At 30.6% G+C, this 18,963-nt stretch overlaps 1 protein-coding gene across 13 annotated transcripts in view; it reads left to right on the plus strand.

The window, feature by feature from the left end:
• Mycbp2 (MYC binding protein 2) overlaps window positions 1-18,963 on the plus strand; it is a 272,081-nt gene that overhangs the window by 191,013 nt on the left and 62,105 nt on the right. For 6 of the 13 annotated variants that reach the window (XM_058580959.1, XM_058580960.1, XM_058580963.1 and 3 more), the window contains 5 exons: window positions 5,422-5,496; window positions 8,037-8,261; window positions 9,088-9,220; window positions 12,383-12,505; window positions 15,234-15,413. In XM_058580959.1, the coding sequence (XP_058436942.1) occupies window positions 5,422-5,496; window positions 8,037-8,261; window positions 9,088-9,220; window positions 12,383-12,505; window positions 15,234-15,413 (736 nt within the window). The remainder of the gene's footprint in view (window positions 1-5,421; window positions 5,497-8,036; window positions 8,262-9,087; window positions 9,221-12,382; window positions 12,506-15,233; window positions 15,414-18,963) is intronic. The other 7 variants (XM_046449465.2, XM_046449467.2, XM_046449470.2 and 4 more) reach the window with 5 other exon arrangements.

The raw sequence follows: 18,963 nt of genomic DNA on the forward strand, positions 1-18,963 counted from the left end.
GGGGTACTTACTACATAATATAGTAGGTATCTTGTATTCAAATAATTAAGTCATCTTGTGGTAAGTTGTAGAATAGCTTAACTCAGAAGGTAACATTTGAGGTAGACTTGAAGAAAAGCTGCCAGGAAAAAATGAAGAAATGTCTAGACAGAGACTCAAATGTTCAAAATTAAAAAGACATGATATGTTTGGGAACTGATGAATAATTGATATGGATGAAGCAAAGGATTGGAGGTGGAAACCAGATAAATGATCGGGAAATTGAGTTTCCCTCTCCCTTTCCAGCTAGCACTAAGTCTGTAGAAGTAGAAGAGGCTTAATTCTTTCTCCAGCTACTCATTATATTTAGTTTGTTTTTCTCACCTTCAGCCCATTTGTATTCATGTACCTTTTATTTCCATTTTTAACCTCCTTCAGAATAAGAGCTAATGAAAGATTCCTTCTTCGTCAAGTGTTTGTTTGTTTTTTCCCAAAGTGTTAAATATTTACTGATGGAATCTTTTCAACATCTGTTTATATCTAGTTTGAGTTCTTTTCATTCAGGGTGTGATCTTGCTGCTTAAAGTAATTCCTAACACATGCTCCTCACCTTGATTGTCTCATTTAATTCTCACTGTGTCCCTGTGATGTTTAGGGTATTATTCTCATTTTTCCAATGAGAAAAGATAATTAGTCATCTAAGATCCCAAGTTGAAAAGAATAGAACTGGTATTGGAACCCAGTTGATTTTATTCAAAGCTCATAGTTTTATTTTAATATGCCTTATAAAGAGATAAGTATAAGTATAGCTTTAAAAGGATAAGGTAAATAGCTATGTAGCTATAAAGATCATTATTTTGTCTAGAACTGCCAAATTAAATAATATGAATACTTATAATTTTAATGAATGAATGAAGATGGATACCCAGAGATTTATTGAAGGTAAATGAGTCCATCTGAGAAAGCATATCTGGGGAATGTTGATTTTTTTAAATTAAAATTCTTATAATTTGAAAGCTACAAAATATGAGCTAGTAGAAAGTTTCATACCTCTTGGAAAATATGAGTTAAAAAAGAGAACCATTTATCCACATGACATGGTAAACATTTGACTACCTAAAACCAAGAGCTTAATTTTTTGGAAAGCATATTTACTTCTGTGATTGGAGATACCAGAGATTTAAAACTTTAGGTACTTTGTTAAAACTGAAATCTTTAAACATTGTGAGGGTAATTGAGTAGAAAAGAAAGTTCAGATCAAGGAAAGCTGGGGATCTATCTTTAGAAGTGTTGTAAGATTTGTTTATAATTTCTATATTATCTGAATTCTTTTTTTATCTTGCCTAAATATGTATGTAATAGTCGGTATATCGTAGAGGGTATTACATATTAGTAGGAGTCGTGTTCTCATTTATTTAGGAATTTTATTTGATTCTATTTTAAATGTTGTTATCTTTTTTTTAATTTGTTTATTCTTATTAATTCTTTTTAGTTATACATAACATTAGGATTCATTTTGACATATGATAAAAACATGGAATATAGGAATATAATTTGTTCTAATTTAGTCCTTGCTACTTTCTTTATTTTGCTATTCTCTCCTCTTTCCCCCATTCCCTTCCCTATATTCTACTGATCTTTCTGCTATTTATAGTTATTTTTAAATTAGTGGCTGGTGGATGTCCATGATGGTGAGATTCACTGTGGTATTTTCATATGTGTACATAGAAATGTTAGGTTCTTGAAGAAGCAACTTGGGTCTCTGAACATCTCCATGTATTTATATAAGTCACTTCCTATTTAGACTCAGGAGTATTCACATGCAGAAAGTATGTTGAGCTGGGCATGGTGGTAAATGCCTGTAATCCCAGTGGCTCTGGAGACTAAGGCAGGAGGATCACAAGTTCAAAGTTAGCCTCAGCCTCATCAAATTCATGAGGTTCTAAGAAACTTAGCAAGACACTGTTTCAAAATTTAAAACAGGGCTGTTCATGTGGCTGAGTGGTTAAGTGCCTCTCAGTTCAATCCCAGGCATGAAAGAAAGAGAGAAGAAGAGGGAGAGAGAAAGAAAAGAAAGCTGATATCTAAAATTCGGGCCACTGAAGATTTGGAATAGAAATGAAGGGCAAGTATCATTTTGGGTCTGAATTATAGAATCACCAAGAATTAGTAAAAGTGGCAAACATTTATCTTTAATTCAATTTCATTCTTTTGAAATACCTAATAGTACCGATAGTATGGCTTTAACATGCTGCATATTTCCTGGTTTTGAGTTGTTAATAGGTTTGTGCACTTGTGTATACATAAACTTTTTAAATATTAATAATATTGTCTTCATTTCATATAGCATTATAAATGTGCTATCCTTAGATGGTTATAAACTGCTTCATTTCATTCTTTAATTATTAAGTTTCTTAAACAGAATGAGGCCAGGTGTGGTGGCACATGCCTGTAATCCCAGTGGTTTGAGAGGCTGAGGCAGAAGGATCATGAGTTCAAAACCTGCCCCAGTAACTTACCAAGGCTCTAAGCAATGTAATGAGACCTTGTCTCTAAATAAAATATAATGAAATGTTGGGGATGTGGCTCAGTGTTTAAGTGTCCCTGGGTTCAATCCGTCTCTAGGTTCAATCCCCCCACCTCCCCCCCCCCAAAAAAAAAATAAGGTTGAGATACTTAGATAATACTGTAATAGTTTATATATACATGTTATGCTTAATTTTCCTGAGTTATTTTATCTCTTTTTCTTTAAAATTGGAAGCTCTTTAACTCTGTGTTTATCTAGCAGAATGAAAAAATTTTATTTGGCATGTTTGATCATGTATTTTCACTGTGATAATTATTCTCTTGTTTGCTGTCTTCTGTGCCTTAAAAAACTACCAGCTTGGAGTTACAATCTGGTATTGTTAGTTTACTTAGGTTTCTAGTATGCTTTCCTTTTCTAATTTTCTTGACAGAGCTTTTCTACCTTTGAAATAGAATTTGAGAATAAAATTACTTTAATTATTGTGGATATGTATATGTGGTCCATATTGATGTATGGAATTATGCAACTTGAAATCTAATTCATACAGTTTAATACTGAGAAATTAAGATTTTTGGAGAGATTAATATTTGCATGAATGTTCATATAATTAGACTAAAACACTCCTAAATTTTCAAAAGAAAGCTATTTACGTATTTTACTTTTAAACTCCAGCTCTCTGCTTGGCAAATTTTTGGTACTTAATAAATGCAATTTAATATGATTATAAGATAATCTAGTTTGAATTAAGAATTTTGTACAACTTTAGACACTAAATCAAAAAAGTATCAAATTTGGATTCACATATTACTAACATAAAATTGATTATATTAGTAATTTAGTACCAGTGTTAGTTATATCACTTTCAAATATCATTGTACATTAATTGACTCAGAAAATGGTTAAATTTGCACATTGAAATTAAAGACAGATTGGGCACGGTGGCATGTGACTGTAAACTCAGAGGCTTCAAGTCTAACCAGGAGGATCGCAAGTTCAAAGCCAGCCTTGGGAACTTAGTGAGACCTTGTCTCTAATATAATATAAAATATGACTGAGGATGTTGCTCAGTGGTTAAGCATCCCCGGGTTCAATCTCTGGTACCAAAAAGAAAAAGAAAAAGAAAGAAAGACAAGTATAAGTATTTAAAAAAAAACAAAAGTGTTTCTTTATTGCTAAATTCATGTGCATTGTTTCTAACAATTGCTTTTCATGTTGCTTTTAATAATAGAATAACTTATGCTTTAAGTTAAAAATGCTAAAAAAATCTCGATATTGTTTTATAGTTTACTCAGGTGGCTTTAGTTTCCCTTTAGAATAATTATTTCAGTATTGATGTTAGAGTAAAGAAAAATGTTGTTATGGTGATACATCTTCTGAAGATGATATTCTGTTCCCTTTCTTTATTGATATTTTACATCAAAAGGTCTGCACCACTATTCTCTGTATAGGCTAAAAACCATTGAGCAAATGCCCTACAAATTCTTATGTACATGGATGAACCAACAAGGACATTATTCTTCTCTGGAAAATAGTACTTTAGTGTGCTTTGCAGAATTTCCACTTTACCTAAAGAGAAAGGATTTTATTTGCTATCTAATTTTAAATTGGGAGATTGGGTATGGTATTGGTGTTAGCTTTGTTTTACATTTATTTGTAGGTATATTACTAGAAGTCCTTCTTTTTCTGTTTCAGATGTTGTATATTTCTTATTTAGTATATATGTATTTACATGATTATATATCTCTGTCTGTCCATACACGTGTATACATGAGGAAAATAAAGAACTAGAGAATAATAAATACATTCTCATTGTCTAAAATGAGTTAGAATCAATTGAGATTTGTGGTGTTTATTTTGCATTGAAGACTTAGATGATGATAGTATTTTTAACGTCCATTTTTGGGTCCAGAATAACCATTTATCACAGTAATTACATAAGCATAAAATTGTTAAGTGGCTACTTGCTAAACAGATTTTAGTTTCAGATCAGGTAAATATAGATCGATAGTATACTATATCTATGTAAAATGCGTATCATTTGAATAGTCATTGTGAAAATACTTATTTTTCTGAAATTGTGTTACAGTGAATTGTTTGTTCTTTAACAAAATATTTTTGGACTTTAACATAGAGATATAATGAGTGCTTTCGAGATGGAGAAAAGTAGATCTGTATTTTGATAAAAGATTCAGGTTATATCTTTCTTTATGCTTTTCATAACAGTTTTTCTAATAGCTTTCAAAAACATTTCCAAATCATTTTTTTTAATTCATAGAAGGGAAAAAATTGAAAAATTACTTAGGTTTTTTTGTTTGGTTTTACTTTTTCTTTTTTTGTACTTTAAAAAGTAATAAACCGGTGTGGTGGTACACACTTGTAATCCAGCAACTCAGGAAACTGAGGCAGGAGGATCACAAGTTCAAGCCAGCCTCAGCAACTTAGTGAGATGCTGTTTCAAAAAATAATAAGGACTGGGGATGTGCTCAGTGGTAAAGTGCCTCTGAGTTCAATTCAGTACCAAAAAAAATAAAATAAAAAAACCCCAAAACGTGATGATTACTTCACATAACACTATATGCCCTCGTTATTATTCATAATAATATCCTCACTTAAGGAGTGTTAGGGTTGTCTTCTTGCATTGACTGTCTCAAACTTTATAAAGAATGTCTAACTCTTAATTTTAGTAAATGGCATGACACACTATATCCATGGAGAGCTTTTTGACAAAAACTTATTTTTCAGAATTTCCTTGGTGTGTGGTTTACTCAGGTGGCTTCAGTTTCCCTTTAGAAAAATTATATTTCAGTATTTATGCTAGAGTACAGAAAAATGTTTTACTGTGACACATCTTCTGTAGATGATATTCTGTTCCCTTTCTTTGTTGATATTTTTCTTTCTTAAACTTTGTTGCTCAGAATATCTTTAATGCTAGCCAAGGAGTCAGGGATTTGGACGTATTTTCATGGACTTCCAAACCTTTTTTTCCCCAGGTGAGTTAACTGTAAGGAACAATCATACATTATTCAGGTATTTCAGCATGTACAACAAATTTTTCATTGTATCTTTGAAGGTTTTGCTTAGGATTAATAAAAATTGCTAACAAAAAATTAAAAAGATTTACATGAAGGGCTACAATTGAGTTTTCCCTCTATTTTCATCAATAGATGTACTATTAGTGAAAGTGACATTTCCATGTGACTTCAGAGTTGCTATGTTTACAGTTTCATGACTGACTTCACCAACAGTTACCTCCAAGTTTACTTTTATAGAACTAACTAATTTAGCTGGTAGTGCCATGACCTTATGGTGCTTCCATTTTTCTGCTGCCTACCCTTTCATGTTGCCCTTTTGAATATTCATCCAAGAACTGGAAGGGAATGGAAGGGGAAAATTCGTATTGACATTCATCAGTTTAATATCCCAGTGCTGAATCTCAAATTTCTGTATTGAATAAAATGTGATTTTAGGATTGTTGGAGAAGGACAGGCGACAGGCACAGTTACATGATTTTATGTCTGTCAGTTCTTTTTTATGCTGTTTGATAGAAAAGAAATGGATTAGCTTTGTTTTATATTTCTTTAAGTAGCTTCATTAAGTATTTGATAAAATATTGACTATTATAATAAATGTTCTTATATATTGCCTTTCATTGACTAATTCACTATTATTGTTAGCTTTGCTAACATTTATCTCCCTGTGTTAACCTGAATGACCAGAAGTTGGAATTACTATTGGAAGTAATTAAATGCTCTAAGAATATCATTGAATACCAATTAAACTTTTTTGCTGAATTTATTCATATTTGCTTTCATTTTTTTGTTGTCATATAATTTTTAAAAATCAGTTCTAAGTAGGATGAAAACTTGCCTCTTCTACCTATGAAATTGCATTGTTTTTCACTAAAACTGATCATTCATAAATACAAATTTTTAAATGTTTTCCAAAAACCTTGTGGATATAGTAGCACTATTTCAAGGTTTAGATCTTAAACTTCAATTTTATTTTGAGTGTTCTCCTTGTATTAATATAGTTGTGTACACTCACACAAGGAGGGCTATATAAAATGTACATTTTAAGCTTATTTTTAGTTGCAAGTCTGGTCTGCTTTATAAGGAATTAAAAATCCCATTTCCATTAATTTGGCAATATGTAACTAAAGCATATTGATACATACAGTATGATAATTATAGTAATATATAAATTATCCATAGTATGTATTCATATAAGTAAATTTTTTTGTCATTAGAATGAGATTTACAAAGTATTTAGTAAAAGTTAATAGTAGGTTTAAATTTTTCCTGACCAATCATATATTGAACTAAGAGAGTATACAAGAATTCTTGAATCTATATATTTAGCCTCAGAATTTTATTTTTAATGTTCTACTATGTATATCGATATATACACACATTTGCTATTATGAGACTTACTTATAAGGATAGAACTATTAAGTAAAATCTTACTTGTATAGTGTTCATTTAAAAATATTGTTCATAAGATTATTAAATATTAATTTTTAAACTATTTTTTATGAGCATCCCATTATGTTTATCTTTTACCCTATTTGACTATAATTCTTAGAATCCATTTTAGTGTATTTAAGAGTGCAGTTTCAAAGGAGTAATGGCAAGGGAAGAAATTCTAGTGGGGCATTTTTATTTACATTTAGATGAGAAGAAGAGGAAATATCAAGGTTAATATTTCTGTTTATTATGTTACAGGGAAACAATTCATCACAACATTCAGATTCAACAGAAAATATAGAACAAGTTTGGTTCTTTGATCTTAGAATTGACTCTTTTCATAAACATGATTCAAATTCCTTTTATTTACTTAGAATGCATCCATAATGCTAATCTTTCCACAAAATATAATTGTTTCCTCTTACTAGCATTAATATAGCACTTCATAGTAATGATCTAACAAATCTAAAAAGACATTTTCATATATAGTTACATTAAGAAAATGTAAGTTGCTAAAATCCTAAACTTATTTCATTTTTAACTAGAAAATACTAAAATGTGGCTATTATATTTTGTATATATTTTTATTATTGTTATCACTGTTTATTAGATGACTCCAGAGTCTTCATATCATTTTCTCAATTTATAAATAATTATTACAAAGTGGGAAGAAATGAATATTTAGACTTTTTTGCCCAACCAAACAACATATAGCATTGTAATAAGAATTTAAAGCTCTTCAGTGTGGTTTGCATAATAAATTATTTTGACTACTCCTTTTAAATGTTGCATATAAAAGATAAGCGGAAAATTAAGAACTACAGTACTGTATTTCTCAAATGTGGTGGGAAAAGCCAAAGGTTCAGTTGTTCTCCCATATTTTTTTCTTTTGAAATTTATTGAAAGATTCTTTAATAGTGGTATTGACTAATACTTCATTTACCTCTAGATATTCTCTTTCTTAATTGGTGGGATTGTAGGTTTGCTATGAAAGTAAGGATTATGAGGATTTCAAAATGATAATAGATTGTATTTTGTTCACTTTTTTTTCTTATTCAACTTTTCAGGAACCTAAAACTAATACTGATGACTTTTTCAAAGACATGAACACCTGCTGCCCGCAGGAAGCAACAATGCAAGAACAAGATATGCCGTTCTTGCGAGGAGGGCCAGGCATGTACAAGGTAGTGAAGACGGGACCTTCAGGTCACAACATCAGAAGCTGCCCTAACCTTAGAGGTATCCCAATTGGAATGTTAGTTCTGGGAAACAAAGTCAAAGCAGTGGGAGAGGTATGGATTCTTGTAGCTTCATGACTTCTAAGATATTCATTTTCAATGTAATACAAACCAAGCATCTCTTTTTCCCAATGGTTTCCATTTTCATTCTGGGTTTTTGACTGTTAATGTTCTTGACTTTACTTGTATTAGAAATACTAACATAATTTTTCTTTGCTTCTTTTCTAATAATTCTCATAATTATTTTATGAAAATAACATTTATAATACATGATTTGTATTGCTTATATAAATGTGATATTTGCATATATCTTCTTATTATTGCATATGTACTGTATGTACTGTTATAGATTATAAGCACTTACAATATTTTATGTGAATCAGCATGGAGAGGTGATCATATACAAAAGGATTCATTTCTTTGTTCCCATTCATAGGTCTCACTGAAGTCCTGAGCAAATAAAATTATTTTTTAGTCCACTGTGGCATTTGCCTGAGCCAATAAGCTTGAAGATGTAGTGTGTCATGCTATTTCTCAGTATCAGGGTCATTTTCAACTTGTACTATGGTACTATCAACCTAAATAATAGCAAGTATACTGTGTTGGGACATTTTAGATGTTAAAAGTCACATGTTCTGGGTAATAATTATTTAGGCATTTATCTTTGTCTTTAGAAAATATTATTTTAACCAAAGCCTTCGATAAATAGTCATTTAAAGAACTTTTTATTGATTTCTCTCTTACCTCAGGCTGTGGTCTTAATTTCAGAAACTAATTTCATGGTAGAAATGTTTTGGAACACTTAAGCTTTTTACTGGTTTTCAGCCTGAGTTATCTGAAAGAATCAAGCCAATCAATCATGCTTTTTGTTATGTACCAGGTAACCAATTCTGAAGGTACATGGGTGCAGCTGGATAAGAACAGCATGGTAGAGTTCTGTGAGAGTGATGAAGGAGAGGCATGGTCCTTAGCTAGAGACAGAGGCGGAAACCAGTACCTCCGGCATGAAGATGGCAAGTTGGCTTAAATTTGTGATTATTTTGATTACCCTTTGAAATACATATGTTTAATGTTTATTGCATTTCTTTGTCTTAAAGAGGCTTTTGTGTTTATTTTTTAAGTAAAAGCAAAACTAGAGGCTTAAAAATATTGTAGTTATTAAATTTGTTAAGTACATTACTAAATGATTATCCATGAAAAAGGAAAATTGGAAATATATGAATCCATCTTTATAAATATGTGCTTTTATTTTATTTAATATGAATTTGTATGCCTCGTTTTTTGTGTGTAAGTCCATGTCTGGACATTTTATCCTTTTTACTATAAACTAGAAGTGCAGTTTTCAAACCACCAGTCACAGTACTTCTCCCAGGTAACTTCATTTGATTGAATTTATTTCAGGAGTGGAGCATTGAATAAATGCATAGGAGTTTCCTATTTCACTGCTAGAATTTCGACTTTCAGCTTTATTTTTTCGATAGTGGTCTCAGTAAGATTTTCCTTTTTGTCTCTCTCTTTATTCTCCTGGTGGCAAAAATTAATTCTTCACAATTCACCTAGTGTCTTTACCCATAAGAAGCTTTAACTGATCCTTACAGTGTTAAGAATTCCTTCTAAGTTCCTCAACAACTGTATTTACCCCTAGAACACAATTGATGATATCATAATGAAGTTAATTTTTATTTTCTCATGCCCAGATTGTGAGTCCCTTGTGGACAGGCACAAGGTTTTTATCTTTTATTCCTAGTTTTTAAACAGTCTTGATACTAACTAGTTGCTTACAAAGTTCATAGGTGTAGGTTGAATTATAAAAATAATAGTTACAATATTAAAATAAATATATAAGAAACACCCCATATTCATAATACTCATTATCCAGGAGGTAATGTGGCCATGAATATAAATAGATTCAAAAAAGTTTTGACATTTGCATGAATGATAGAGTACATATATATAATCTCCCTTTTTTCCATTACAATGAGCCTTTGAGGTAGGTAATATAATCTTCAATTTATAGATAAGGAAAGCAAAGCTCACAGATTTTAAAATTACTATGATTTGGGGCTGGGGCTGGGGCTGGGGCTCAGTGATAGAGCACTTGCCTAGGATATGTGAGGCCCTGGGTTCGATTCTCAGCACCACATACAAACTATAAATAAATAACTAATAAAAATATTTTGGAAAAAAAATTACTGATTATACAGCTGGTTACATGACAGATATAAACCTTGACCCAGAATCATCATTCGTATTTTAAGTTCTACACTCATTATACCACACCACACATTGAACATCATTTGAAAACCTAATTTTTTCTCTTATTTTTACCAAATAAACACTTTTTAATCAAAGATGATGTGGTTGTAAATGTTTTAACTGCTAATATAGCACAATGTGTAAGAGGGACTCTGAAACTGATCTGCCGAGGTACTGATTCTAGCTCAACTTTTTAGTTGTCTAACCCAGTATCTCTGTACCTTAGTTTTCTCATTTATAGAATAACCTCCTAAGTCATGATCTCATAAACTTGATATGAAGACTAAATAATAAAATAACACATAAAGTAGGAAATTGTATGCCTATAGTTTATTGTTAAAATGTAAAATGCCCTTCATGATAAGTAACAAGTTTAACATGGGAAATTGGTTCTCATAAACTTAGATGGTAGAAGATTCTTCTAAGATAAAATGCTTAAATTCAATATCATTTCTGGTGAGGTACATATTGCACTCTAAGAGAAAGTATTGTGTGTTATCAATGAATCATCCTTTACTCTTTTGGTATATATCTAAATAGATAAATACGCACACTTGTACTTGGTCATAATGTAAGTCTTAATATTTTAGTACCAAACATGGTTGATAAGATGTAATACGATGTTAGCAACTTAAAAAAAAAAAAACACTAGAATTAGTTGATATGGATTCCAGATAGTCTACTCATTGGTATTAATATGTAACTGGGTTTAATACAGAAGGGAGAGGATTGGGCACCATCCTTATTTTTATGAAGAAATGAGAGTAAAACAAAAGCATTTCTCTTTGTAAAAATTCTTTATTAACCTTCAATATCAATAGATAAAGCTTGTAAGCAAATATATTGCTGTGATAAAAGCAGACTTCACTGTGGGTGCTAGAGCATTACACTAAGTTACACTAAACTAAGGTTTAGAGGTGGAGAAAAATTAGATTACTGTTTCTGGGTGTTTTTCAGGAAACATACACGCACATGTAAACACACACACACACACACACACACCAAAAAAAAGAAAGAAAGAAAGAAAGAAAGAAAGAATTCCACTGCTGAAATGTGTTATACTGAAAAATATTGCCAGTGAGATAAATTTCTTTTTCTCCTATTACCTTTTGTTTCACAGATTTTATTTTGCCCTTTTTTAGCTGTCATTAATATGGCTTTTTAACATTTTAGATATTTTTTGTATTATTTCAGCATCTTAGAGCCACTTGATTATTTATAGGAAATTGACTGAACTGTTGTATAGATTGCATTTTACCATTTGTAAACTAAATGAAATATTTGCCATTTCTTTCTTAAATTAAGAATTAGGACACATTTGTTGACTTCAGGATGTTATATTAGATTAATTTTGTAGCCTTCTTGCTCCTTCTTTCACTTAGGGATATATCTTTTTATAATAAGTAAAAATAAGTTAAAAATTATAATTTTCACATTCATGATTTAAAATATTTTACAATTAAAATTATTCTTAGTACTGTATTCTTCTTAGACATTTTGAAGACTTTTTTGAGTACTTCTATACAAAATGATTTTGATTTCTAGTTTATAAGGTGTCCACTTTTGTTTTGTGAAATGCCTTTGTATAAATTGTTTAAAATTATAAAACTTCACTATGCAGAAATATTAGTATTCATTCAATGATGTTTCCCACCACAATGAATGTAAATTGTCTCCTTAAGAGCATATATCTCATTTCTAAATTTTACTGTGTATTTGCTAAATGAAAGCAAATATTTAACTATGTGTTTTGCCAGTGTTAGGCAGACCTGATAGAAATTTAGACTTATCAAATCTAAATGTGAAGTTATTTTTAAATTGAATCTTCATAAAATCTTTCTTAGAATTTTCTCTCTTTGTTGTATGAACAGGACATTGCACATAAGAAACTAATGTTATAGCTGTGGCTTTTATTGTAGAACAAGTTCTTCTGGATCAAAATTCTCAAACTCCTCCTCCAAGCCCTTTCTCAATGCAAGGTTTTAATAAAGGGGCAAGTTGCAGTGCCCAGGGATTTGATTATGGACTTGGAAATAATAAAGGTAGGTGTCTGAAAGTGAGTCTTTTATTTAATCTAATTTCAAAGGGCTTTGTATTGTTACTTTTTACCCATTTATTTTATCCTGTGCACCCTATATTTTTCTTAAATAGAATTTACTCTTAGGAGACTAACACTCAAAAATTTTTTACAAAGGTGTTTTTTTTCATAATATTATTTTTATGAATTTCAGATCAAGTTTAAGGGAGTTCTTATTTATTTGTTTTAAAGGCATATATTTTGAATTTATGAACCAAAACTTATGTGTCGCCACATCTAGTAAAATAACTGTTTTTTCATGCACCTATATTGGAGAATAATGATAACGAGCAACAGAAAACTTTCTTAAATGATAAATTTAAAGTCAGAATGTTACCCTTAAGTAATAATCACGAGCCTTATTAGATATGTGTGGTTTTGAATGTCTGATATGTTTGTCTTATTAAGTTAAAAACTTATGAAATGTAATGATTGAGTTTGGCGTGCTTAATAAGAAAGGTATAAAATGAAAACAAAAACCCTAAACCATTGCATGTAAAATATATATAACTGTTTTGGATGCATTACTTGAAGAGACCAGCATCATAGTTTAAACAACAATTTTGGAACAATTTATAATTGAAATTTATCTAAAATTACTTTTGAATTTGGTAAATTCAGACAGTCTCTAGTTTTTTTCCTAAGGCCTTCAAAATCTACCATATTGTCAGCAGATAACTTACAGTTGGGAGATGGGTAAGAGAAGATAGCCCATGTAGAAATAATTTTAATTTAAAAGTTTATTTAAAGTAATTTGCAGGACTTGATTTCAAGAAATAAATATGGTGTGATCATACTTGATTCTCAAAGCAATTGAAAAAATGAGATAAGAAATGCAGAATTATATCAAGGTATAAGAGATAATTAATGTAAAATAAAACAACTTTCTATTGGGTATCAATTATTTTCTACAAAGTATTTTTAGGAAGAAAACTTAGCCACAAGATTTCTATTTTGGGGGGTTGGGGGCCAGGTACCAGGGATTGAACTCAAGGGCACTTGACCACTGAGCCACATTCCCAGCCCTATTTTGTGTTTTATTTAGAGACAGGATCTCACTGAGTTGCTTATTAGTGCCTCACTTTTGCTGAGGCTGGCTTTGAACTTGTGATCCTCCTGCCTCAGCCACCCAGCTATAATATTTATTTTTGACTCTTGTTTCATTCTGTCCAGTAGGCTTGGTTACTGTCTGCTTGCTTACCTTCAGTAGCTCTGCTTTCTGTTAACTTAAGGAAGATCTTCATAGTAGGGTAAATGGTTGGTGGTGTTTTCATGTGCATTTCTACTATTATCAATTCTTAAATTAAAGTCTTAGTTTTTACTTATTGTACTATACTTCTATAATTGTTTTAAAGCCGAGTTTAATTCATATTTATGTTTTCAGCCTTTAAAATGTCTCGGTCAATCCATAAATATATAACATGTCAAAATATATTCTACTGTCATGTATAACAAATAAGAATTTTTTAAAAGTTTATTCTTTGAAAAAACAAAAAATAAAATGTCTCAGTAATTATACTATGGCTATCATAATAAATCAGTCTTCAAATTATAATTTGTCAGTTTTCAAAATATGATTAAAACATCATAACAATTTTTAAGAGATAGATGTTGCTGAGAACATTTGTTATTAACTAGAAATTAAAGTACTTTTTTTAAAAAGATGTGATTTTGTGAATATTGTTCAAAAATGGCATGCATTTAGTAGGCTTTTTAAATATTCAAATGGAATAAAGAAGCATTAAGAAAACTTAAATTTAATTAAATATTTTTTAACAGAACCTCTCATTTTCTTTAGCTATCTATACTGAGATCAAGGAATTGTTTGCAAAAGTGTTTATGTTAGTATTGTACAAAATTCTTTATAATACTTTACAATCCTTTCTGTAATCAGTAACATTTATTTATTAAAAAAATAAAAATGTATAGCTTATGTACATGGTTCTTTCCATAAATCTGTTACTTCTTGCTGCTTCATTTGAAATTTTCATTTATAAAACATTTATATTTGGAAAATGACTGGAAAGATGGTTTTGCAATTCACATCAACTAGCCTGAATATAGGGCTTTTTCTCTCCTCTTCATCATCTAAACTATTTAATACACTTCCTCTCACAAATAAGGTCTCGCTGTAAAAAAAAAAATAAAATTTTAAGTAACAACTTAAAATATTGATTTATAGATTTAAAATTATGTTATATTGCTGAGTTAATGATATATTCTATCCCTTCAGTCCTACATCTTTAAAAAAAAAAAAAGTCTTATCATACTGTGCTTATTTTTGGCATGAAATGTATTACAGATGAGGCAGGGTGGTGTTAGTCATTATTGGGCACCATGGAAAAGACATCATTTACAGTACTTAGATATTTTATGTACGTTTAATGTCAAAGCAACTTCTTATAGATTCATAGATTCTTCATTTTCCCATAAATCATGGAAAATATTACATATGAATTTAAGTGGATTTCTTTTTTTGTAGGTGGGTTGCTATTTAGGATTTGTGGAATGCTTCGGTTTAAAAAAATAAATAAATAAATAGCATGCAAAAGTGATCCCCAATTTGAGGATAATTATCACCAATTTCCATACTTTTTTCAATTGGCACAGTTTTATTTAGTGTTTAATTTATCTACATGTCGTAAAGCACCATTTATTTGCCATTTTGGATGTTAATGGATAACAAGTTGTAGTTTTGACTGTTTTGCCCCCTGCAGGTGACCAACTGAGTGCCATATTGAATTCCATTCAGTCACGGCCCAATCTCCCAGCTCCTTCCATCTTTGATCAAGCTGCAAAACCTCCCTCTTCCCTAGTCCACAGTCCATTTGTGTTCGGACAGCCCCTTTCCTTCCAGCAGCCTCAGCTTCAGAGTAAGTCTGTCAGTCTTACTTGCCTCATCAAGCATTTCTGAAGCTTAGTTCTGAGTTGTTTATTAGTTAAATTAATTATCAACTCACCTGACTTATTTTATATAATTAGGTTGTTATCCCTTCATATTTTTGAAGTATTTAAGCTGTTCTAAGATGTTCTGCAGCTAAAACATTGGTTTTTAGTCACACTTTTAATGAAGTGTAGTTATTAACAAATGACTATTATACTTTATATTCTAATCTGGTATAAGTAAATATGTACTATAAAACATGTTAAGAGAAACATTTTTTATTTCAAGTTTTCTTTTTTAACATGCATGACTATGGTAAGCATCAGTGATAGGGATAACTTTCATTACATTGAATTTTTATTACTTTGAGATATGCCCCAAAAGAATAAGCTTATTTCATTATACTGATGAGTGGAAAAATATACTTGTTTGGGCCTGTTTGTTTCTTTTAAGTAAATTTGATTGGTATCTATGAAAAAAGTAGATTCCCAGATTTTCTCAAATTGTCATTTCTTTTGTTGTTATTTCTATCCGATTGTTTTATTTCAGTTCTACCATCTAGGATTGCTCTACCCCTTTATCCATGACAGTAACTCACATTGGTTTGGAAAATAGACCCAAATAAATTAAACTTAACTGAAGATTCTTTCTCTTAAGTACCTCCTGAGCCTTCCACATACCCATCTCAAAAGTCTTTGTAATATCACAATAATACATTCTTTTAGGCATTCAGTTCTCATGTTGGCTATGTAATAACATTAACTGAACAAGATAGCTTATGAAAGTCTCAGTTTATATATCCGTTGTTTGTATCCAAATGCATGACCTTTTTGTTTTGGTAAAATACATTCACACTTAGATCTAAGTTATTTTTCTATAAAAAGACTGTAGTAACTGTTAATTAGAGTTAGTTAAGAAAATGCTGGCTAATTTTGTTTTTAAATCTGTGTATTACCTAGTTAGCAATAATGCTGTTTGTTGTTATATTATTTACCCAAGGTAAAGAGTTTATAAGATTGTAAACTTTGTTGAGTTTATCTTGTACATAGGCATGATTAATTCATGTAGTTAATTTGAACGTATAAGTGCTACCAATTTCTAGCTTATTACCATGTCTATTCATGTATAACATTTACTTGAATGTCTCTTAAAAGAAAATATCAAGGAAACAAACTAGTGTCGCCTTGTGAAATAGTATTTTTTTCTGTGATAAGCATTATTTCAGAATGAAAGAAAAATGTGAAGACTTAGCTTATTAATTTTATGGAGCAACAGACTGTTTGCATTTAGATGTACCCAAGTTGTAGGAAGTTTTAAAGGTAAAGACAGGTGGGGGTCGGGGGCTGTTTAAAAAAAAAAAAAGGAAAAATATTACCATCAGTCAGGCTTAAAATTCATATTAGGAAATTCAGATTCATTCATTTTCACATTCAGTTTTAAAAGAGATTGCCCTAATAATGATGTCACATCAGCAGCAGACAAAAGAACTAAGGCATTAGGACCCCTTAGTTCCACCTAAAGGATAATTGCAGGTATTGACAAAAACATTCAGTTCTAGCTCAAATCGCTATTTTTATTTTACTAAATTTAATTGACAAAATATTTTAGAACACAATGTAAATACTGTAATAAAATTAGATTTCTCTAGACAACAATTTTCTGAGTGACAATGTGTCAATATAATTTTATGCATATAGTGTTATGAGTGTTATTAATACCACCAGGTCCTTTATCACCATCTCAGAACAAATTTGAAATCATGTCCTGGATAAATCTTTTTTTTTTTTTTAAAGAGAGAGAGAGAGAGAATTTTAATATTTATTTTTTAGTTTTCAGCGGACACAACATCTTTGTATGTGGTGCTGAGGATCGAACCTGGGCCGCACGCATGCCAGGCAAGCGCGCCACCGCTTGAGCCACATCCCCAGCCCCATGGATAAATCTTAATTACCATTGTTTTGAATCATCACTATTCTGTACTCAAACAGTGGGAGGTATTTAGATTTTTTTCACAACCTCTTATTCTCAACAAAGTATCACTAAAGTTTAACTTCCAAATTACAGATAACAAAAGTCTTAATCCATTTAGCATAACTAAAAAAGAATAGAATATGAACAATAGTTTTAATATTTCAAAAATATTATAGAATTGTTTTTTACATCATATTAGGAAATGTTCCTGGGGCTGGGTGCTTACTGTTAAGATTCCCTGAATGAAACATTCTTTTCAGATTTCATTGTTGTGCATCCTGCCATTATTTCACCCTGGCTATAGAGGAAGTTCTATGCATACTGAACTTCCCCATACTAATTAGTAAAATGAGGGTCATTTTGTCTTATATTTTGTGATGCTAAAATGAAGCATTATGTGTAGATGACTGTATTTACTAAATTTTGCTTATAGTACTAGTCACCACTATGTACTTTAAACACTGTATTTAAACATTTTAACACATCCTCATTTGTGATCATATTTCTTCTCTCCATTTTATAGTGAAGACAAAGGATTAGCGAAGATAAATGATTTTCCCTAGAAAATACATAGTAAAATGGTAATGCCAGAATTTGAGGCCAATTCTATTAACCAGAAAGGCTGTGTTTTAAATATTCATTCATGCCTAGGTAAATAGTATAAAATCTGTTCTTTAATATACATAACTTGAATTTGTTTAGTTCTAACATCTTAGAGTATTGGCTTTGTTCCAATTAATTATTTTTCTTCTTTTGATAGTTTAAAAGGAAAAAAGATTTCCTTAGTGTTGTAGCTCAAATTTCCAATTAACTAGAAAAATTCTACAGAGAAGCACATATTAACTTAAGTATTTCTATAAGCATTATTTTTAGTTACTCTCTGGGTTTTTATCCCTAAAGTGGTTTTTTTTTAAGCTAGTCTTTGGAATCTGTTATTTTATCATTATTACATTATCATTTACTACATGCCTTTTAGGAGGCTAAATAGTTTGTTTTCATTTTTCTGGTAGAAAAAAATTGGTAAACACAGCTTAAGACAATTACAATTCTTCCAGAGATTTTAAACAAATAAATACAACATATGCTAAAATATATAGTTCTTTCAAATCCAGATATTATAAGTTATCTTCCAACAAGATTTTTTCTATTATACTTACATGTTATATTCTTAAATGGTACTCCCCCCAAAAAAAGTTAAATGAGGGGGAAATGTCCATTTGGTTACCTGCATGGATATTTATTTACATTTGAGAATTACTGACATTCTAAAGCACCACTGGTTCACTAATCTTGTAGAAATATATCATGGAAAGATTTTCAGCTCAAGTTTCTCCTCCAGCTACTCATTAGCTTTAAAATTACCTGACCCATTTGAGCCCCTTTTAGCTCACCTATAATATAAGGTATCCAATGAACATTACCTTCTGATACTACACTTACTACCTCTCATGCTCCAAGGAAGAAATAGGAAATGTCACAGTCAAAGAGATGGCAGGCTGTTCTCAGTTGTGGAATGAGGCACAGGTAGGAATTTACTTTTATTTAATTGATTTTATTTTTTTAAATAC

This window comes from Marmota monax, unplaced genomic scaffold (genome assembly GCF_021218885.2).
Source record: "Marmota monax isolate L192 unplaced genomic scaffold, Marmota_monax_Labrador192_F-V1.1 WCK01_AAM20220418_F8-fsc00137, whole genome shotgun sequence".
NCBI classification, from domain to species: Eukaryota; Metazoa; Chordata; class Mammalia; order Rodentia; family Sciuridae; genus Marmota; species Marmota monax.